We start from the raw sequence: 7,236 nt of genomic DNA on the forward strand, positions 1-7,236 counted from the left end.
ATGATCTCACACATCCCCCTTCATGTAACCCACCCCCCATCATCTAACCCGTCCCCTGTGACCTCACACATCCCCCTTCATGTAACCCACCCCCCATCATCTAACCCGTCCCCTGTGACCTCACACATCCCCTCTTCCTGTAACCCACCCCCATCATCTAACCCGTCCCCTTGTCTCTCATTTCAGAGGAGGTAGAGGAGTGGAAGGTGGTCTGTGGGAAGTTTCTGGCCATCAATGCTACCAACATGTCCTGCGCCTGTCCCCGGAGCCCCGGGGGACTCTCTCCAGCTGCCCACTTGGGGGACGGATCCTCTGACCTCATCCTCATCCGGAAGTGCTCCAGGTTCAACTTCCTGCGGTTCCTTGTCAGACACACCAACCAGCAGGACCAGGTGAGGGCGGGGCCCTGCGAGTGGCCTCTGTCGGCTGGTGATTTTCAGCTAGGTGGTGGTTGTTAGGGGCTGCCCAGTGGGCACTATACAGTGACCCCTGTACAAAGCCCGGCCCGGCCCTGTGTCACCCTCATCGTCTCTGCTGTGCCTCCGTCAGTCCATCCTGTCAGGAATCTTCCTCGCCCTCCAGGACCCTTCCCCTTCCCAGGGACCAGCCTCTCCTGATAACAAAGTGGGTGAGACAAAGTCTTAGTTAATATCTGTGCCTCGAAAGAGCGCCTTGGCCGTGCTGCCTCCAGGACAGGTTGGTTTGCTGTTCTGGAAGTTCATGGGACAGTACCATCCCCCAGCACCGCAGAGCAAGGCCGTCAGGTATTCTTTGGTCTTCTTTATTCATTGTCCAACTTTCACAAGCATATGGCTTGGATCACGAGCACCTTAGTCCTTAAAGTGGCAACTTTACCCTTTAAAGGAGTTCTCAGATTTGCCCAGTACAGTATCACATGGGTTGATTTTTTTACTACCTACATTTTTAGGTATGTTGATTTACAGTGTGAGCAGCTGCTGTGGACGTGGCTCTGCTGAATCCTGTCCACCTTGGATGCCCCTGCTGGTACTTGAACTACTCGTGGCCTAGTGTCAGCAGGAAGCAGCCACTGGAGGAGGACCCAGTGACCAGCAGGGCTGGTCACCTAGCGGTGCTGTGTGCCATGTGCCGTCAAGTTGGAACCAAATTACAGCTGACCCTGCAGTGGGTTTCCGGAGGCTGTAAATCACACGGGAGGAGACTGCCCATCCTTCTACCACGGGGCAGCTGGTGGATTGGAACCACGTGCCTTCAGGTTGGCAGTGCAGCTCCTTCCACGAGGCCACTGGAGTTCACAAGGGCTTTGTCACTTCCTGTGTCCCAGGTGACACGGAGCGAGTCCCCGAGTTAATGCAACAGGAAGAGAAACAGGTTGTTTGGTTCTGCTTGTGCTTCACTGATTTTTAAACTCTTAGTCACAGATATGCCTTCAAAATTTCACTTAAAGAAGTTTTAAACAAAGAGGTTCGGGTGGCCGGCCTGTTTCTCCTCCTTTGGGGACCTGGAGTGAGGGCCGTGAGGGGTGATTCTCTGGGTGACATGTTGACACTCTCCGGCCGCCTGACTCTAAGCCTGTCAGGCAGACCACACTGTCTGTGATGCGGGATCTTTCAGTGGCAGTCTCTGGTTTTGGTAGGACTCTTACTCTAATTTCATATACGATCTTGGCCACCTTGGTTACTATATGACCTTTTAACAGGACTTGCTACAGTGTAACAGGAAATTCTGCCCCAGCAAGGGACAGGATTCTTGAGAAGTGTCTGGCTCTGTGGAGGCCGTGATTCTGACAGCACTGGTCACTTTGAGGGGCGCTGGGCGCAAGTGTCTGGTCAGTCAGAGGGACGGCTTGGCTGGCCCCTCACTGAGGCCTGAGAAGCTTGTCATGGGCCATCAGTGTCCACACTGTCACCTCAGGAGAGTCACTATCCCTCTGGCCCTCTCTTGGCAGTTCGACTTCACCTTTGTGGAAGTTTACCGCGTCCGAAAGTTCCAGTTTATGTCGAAAAGCCTGGACGATGAGGACAGTGACCTCAGGGAGGGAGGCAAGAAGCGGTTTGCGCAGCTCTGCAGCCACCACCCCGCGTGCTGCTGCACCGTCTCCAACAGCTCCTGGAACTGCGACGGGGAGGTTCTCAATAGCTCGGCCATCGAGGTCAGGTGAGTGCAGGTGCACCATCAGGTCAGACGAGCACATACGGGGAGCACAGTGCACCTTCAGGCCAGGAGAGCACACACGGGGGAGCACAGGGACACCTTCCGACCAAGTGAGCACATATGGTGAGCACAGGTGAGCCCAGTGCACCATCTGGCCAGGAGAGCACACGCAGGTGAGCACAGGTGCACCCTCAGGCCAGGAGAGTGCACACGGGAGCACAGGGACACCTTCAGGCCAGGTGCACACAGGTGAGCACAGGTGGGTGGTCAGGTGAAGGAAGATAAACTCAGTCAGGTGAGCACAGGTCAGTGGTGAGTGAGTGCAGGCCAGCTCTCTGGCCAGGTGAGCATAGGTGGATGTGGTCAGGTGAAGGAAGGTGGACTCTCAGGTGAACAGAGGCCGGCCCTCTGGCCAGCAGCTCGAATCCACTGAGCTGGTGAGTCTGGTCATGTCCCCATAGATGCATGATCCCATGGACAGGTACCCCCAGGAATGCATGCCCCTGTGGACGTGAGCTCTGAGTGGTGGAGAGCCATGACTTAGAGTCTGCGGCAGGAACCGCCTGCACCCTGAAATGCACGCCCCCTTCATTAAGCAGCAGACGGGTCTTACGAGGCCAGTTTGGGGTAGTCACTAGGGTGCCCCCTTAGATACGTTCTGGTTTGGTGATAAGCTGTCAGGCGCTTGTTTTCAGTTGCGAATCTATAGATGTCTTAGTGACTGGTTGCACTCTGGCATCACTACCACACAGATGGCTTAACAAGTGGAAATTTGTACTCTCACAGTTCTGGGCTGCAAGTCTGAATGCAGGATGCTGCCTCTAGAGAGAGCTTTCTCGTGTTGCCGCTGGGGGAGGCTCCTTGTCTCCTTCAGCATCCACGGGCCTAGGTCTCCATATGCATCTCCACGAGTCATCAGTCTTAACCTGGGTCTGGGGGTTTCTCAGTACCGGGACCCTGGGTCCCGAGGACAGGCTCCACTCGTGGCTTCCCTCCTGGTAGCAGGAGGCCCCCTGCTCTTAGTTAATCTCCTTGATGTCTCAAAACTTTGAGCAAATAAGCTGTTAAGAGCCTCTGTGAAGTGCTGACAAGCATGACTGTCACTTTAAAGACTGAGGTGTGCCTGACTCAAGCCAAGACCCAAGCCAGTTGTTCACATGCCTGTGGGATTGGGACACTGAATGAGACTGAAGCATCGATGCCTTTGCACTGTGCTGTTGAACTGCTAAAAGAACAAACAAACCTGCCTGTGAGGACTCTGCCACATCTTCTACCTGAGCTGCTGGGCAGGTCAGGGTGTGGTGCCCCCAAGTTCCCGGGGCCCACTGTGCTTGGGTTGCAAACCAGAAACATGATCAACAGAATCAAGTCTGTTACAAAACCAGATGAAACAGGAGCAGAGAAGGGCACTGGCTCTGTTCTTAACAGGGGACCCGAGGTTTGGAAAGGCGCCATGAAAGCCAAGCTGTTGACAAAGGAAGGTGCTGAGAGGCGTGAGAAAGGCATGCACGATGGGAAGAGGATTCTGGACGCCCAGGAGACTCCGAACCTGGTGGCACAGTGTGCTAAGTGCCCGCAGGTCAGGCCACCAGGTGGTCGGAGGGAGGCGGGCCATCTCCTCTGTGAAGTTGTGCAGCCTCAGAGGTCGTGGCAGTTGGCCGCTTAGAGACGATTCTGTACCGGTGACCGGGTTCTTTCACGTGCCGCTTGGTGGTCTCCTTTTCCTCTCTCCAAGCCCAGCATTCGCTGGTGGGCACTGGGGGTCACGAGGGAGCCTGTGAGGAGCCTTCCCTGTTGGATCTAACGAGGGGAACACACGCACCCCCAGTGTTGAGGGAGAAGCTGTCTGAGTCCCCACTGTTGGGCTTAACCAGGAATGACGGGTGCAATGCGACGGCATTCCTGCCACTGGCGTCCACGCTGGCCCAGTGTCCAGTCCTCGGGGACAGACCACTCGCTGGCCAAGGGCCTTCCTGATCGGGGTCCCCTGCCCCAGCAGGAAGGTGCCAGCGAACCCGCCAAGCCCGTGACAAGCTCTTTACAGGCTGAGGAAGTGGATCGTGTTTAATCCCGGTGGACATTCACGCCCAGGAAATAGGACGCCTGGGAAAGTAGGAGAGGCAGTCTCTCAAGAAACACAACCCCAGGGCTGCCGCAAGTGTGGGGCCCCAGGAGGAAGGGGTGCACCTGTTTGTCTCTCTCCATCTCTCATGTTTCGGTTTTGTAATATACAGTAAAAGGAGCCCTGGTGGTGCGGTGGATCAAGCATCTGGCTGGTAGCGGGAAGGTTGGGGGTCTGAGCTCACCACCCGCTCTAAGGCCCAGTGAGGCCTCAGTGAGGACCCGGAGTGCTGGAAACCCAGTGGGCAGTTCTGCTCCAGCCCACAAGGTTCCCAGGAGTCAGAACCGACTGGACAGCAGCAGGGTTAGGGTTTATACAGTTGTGGTTGTTGTGTACTGCAGAGTCAGAACCGACCTATAGTTGACCCTCCAGCAGCTTTTCAGATTCAAGTTAATCACACGGGAGGAGACTGCCCATCTTTATCCCGCAGAGCCACTGGTGTCTTGAACTGCATGTGTTTGGGATTGCAACACAGTTTCTTACCACTAGGCCCCCAGAGGCCCTTGGCTTATACAGTCAAACCTGTGTAAGGTAGAACCCCATCAGTGGGAGAAACGTGAACATTGCCAACTGAAGGTGCTGGAAGCAGGTGGCCATTGTGGTCAGCCGTTGCACCCCACGAGACCCCAAAAGTCCCAGGTGTGTGGCACATCACTAGCCTTTTCCAGGGCTGAGTTCTGCTGCCCATCCCTGGACGGGGCGAGTCCCACAAGCCCCTCATGGGTGCCATCTGCTCTGACCCTTAGGGGACCCTCACTGCCCACACACTCCCTCGTAACCTAACCGAGCTCGTGCAGTGGCCAGGGGCCTCTCAGCGCTGCTGCTGCGTTCTGTGGAGTTGTCACTGACGCATGGTGACCCCTCTGTCAAAACCCTGCCAATCCTGCACGTCTGTGCCGTGTCTGACCTGCGCAGGGCCACTGTTAACATTGTCGCAATCCATCCTGTTCAGTCTTCCTCTTTCTCTGGACTTTTTAAAACTAGTTTGTTTTTTAATTGATATAATAATGAACGTTTATAGAGAACTTGGGTTTCCATTCATTCATTGTTGCACATTTTCCTCCCTCCGCCCCTCCCCCACCCCAATTCACTTTTTTCTTTGAGAAGAAAAAAAATTCTTTCATTGTTATACTGTCCTCCCTCCCCCAGTCCACTATACTGTGCAGCTCTTATTCTGGACTCCTGCCATGCAAATAATACCTAATCATACGTCACTTTTAAACAGTTCTCTCCCTCGTCTATTTCAATGCCGTGTACATTATTTATCCCCTCTTAGTTTCCTCCCAACCCTGAGGTCAGTCCTGTTTTATAACAGTGGCATTATGCAGTATTTGTCCTTTTGTGATTGAGATATTTCACTCAATAAAATGTCCTCCAGGGTCACTCATTTTGCATAATAGTTCATGAGTTCCTTATTTTTCAATGCTGCATAGTATTCCATGGTGTGAATACACCACAATTTCTCTATCCATTCGTTTGTTGATGGGCACTTAGGTTGTTTCCAACTCCTTGCTATTGTCAACAAAGCTGCGATAAACATGGGTCTGCATATATCTGCTTGGATGTCAGTTATGGTCTCTTTGGGGTATATTCCCAGTAGTGGAATTGCTGAGTCAAATGATCTTTCTATTTCCAACTTTTTGAAAAAAAGTTTTTCACTGCCTTCCACTGTGGTTGCACCATTTTATACTCCCACCAACAGTGAATAAGGGTTCCAGTTTCTCCACAACCTCGCCAGAATTTGTTGTTGGCTGCTCTGTTAAATTTTGCTGTTCTTACTGGGGTGAGACGATATCTCATAGTTGTTTTGATTTTCATCTGTCTTAGAGCTAGGGATTTTGAACATTTCTTCATGTGTTTGTTGGCCCTCTGAATGTCTTCTTTGGTGAAGTCTCTGTTCATATCCTGTGCCCATTTTTCAATTGGGTTGTTTATCTTACTGTGGCTCTCAAATGTTCTATAAATTCTAGATATAAGTCCCTTATCAGACCTGTCATTACCAAATATTTTTTCCCAGTCTGTAGCTTCCCTTTTACCCTGCTAGAAAAGTTTTTAAATGGGCATAGGGATTTGATTCTTAGACGATCCCATTCATCTATTTTATCCTCTCCTGGTTGTAGGTTAAAACTAGTATTAAAAATGATGTCTTTCTCCAAAGAGTAACCCCCCTTGACAACAGGCTCAGAGTGTGTGAGATAAAGCCTCACCGTCTTTGCCTCTAAGGAACACCCTGGTTGCACTTCACTGAAACCGATTTGTCTGGCCTTTTGGCCGTCCATGGCTATTCAGCACTCATCTCCAGCACCACAGTTCAGAGGCATCAATTCTTCCTCAGTCTTCCGTATTTGTTGTCCAACTTTCACATGAGTAGGAAGCAACCTAACAAAACTGCTTGGGTCAGGCACACCTTAGTCTTTAGAGTGACACCGTTGCAGTTTATAGAGGTCCTTGACGATTTGCACAGTGCAGTACTGTCACTGCTGGGTTAGCAGCCAGGATCCTCCTGGTCTTCACACTCCCTCAGCAAGCAGGACAGCCCCTCACCCAGGAGGACAAGCCAGCCACTGGCAGGCGCTGACCACCAGGCGACGTGGCTCACAGTTGGGCAAGGCTGCGGCCCCACACAGTCTCAGCTGTGTCCCTTTGTCCTTGCAGGACGCACTGCCAGCTGGTCCGGCTGTTCGCGCGAGGCATCGAGGAGGACCCGAAGCGAGCCTCGCAGAGTTGAGCGCCTGCCACCCCGGGAGCGTGGGCGTCACCAAGGACGCAGAGCTCGGCTGCCCTGTAGTGTCGAGATGTAGACATGTATTTTTATAGCTGATTCCCGATTTTAGCAGAGTTCTGTTGTCAGCAGTGCTGTACACATAACCTGCCGTCTCATGGGCCCCTCAGCCAAGTTAGAGATGCTGCTTCTGGAGCACTGGGCCAGCCCCGCAGGCGTCCAGGTGGCCGGGCTTCAGGGCCCTGCCTCCTCTTCAGCC

General features: G+C 53.0%; 1 protein-coding gene across 1 annotated transcript in view; it reads left to right on the top strand.

Moving 5' to 3' along the window:
- The window catches only part of CERK (ceramide kinase), a 78,409-nt gene extending 71,426 nt beyond the window's left edge, over positions 1-6,983 (top strand). The window contains exons 14-16 of the mRNA XM_006888121.1: positions 187-392; positions 1,928-2,136; positions 6,911-6,983. Coding sequence (XP_006888183.1) covers positions 187-392; positions 1,928-2,136; positions 6,911-6,983 — 488 coding nt within the window. The remainder of the gene's footprint in view (positions 1-186; positions 393-1,927; positions 2,137-6,910) is intronic.
- Positions 6,984-7,236: the final 253 nt, after the last annotated feature.

The sequence above is a fragment of the Elephantulus edwardii genome, unplaced genomic scaffold (genome assembly GCF_000299155.1).
Source record: "Elephantulus edwardii isolate Elephantulus edwardi_28Jun2011 unplaced genomic scaffold, EleEdw1.0 scaffold00064, whole genome shotgun sequence".
Classification (NCBI taxonomy): Eukaryota; Metazoa; Chordata; class Mammalia; order Macroscelidea; family Macroscelididae; genus Elephantulus; species Elephantulus edwardii.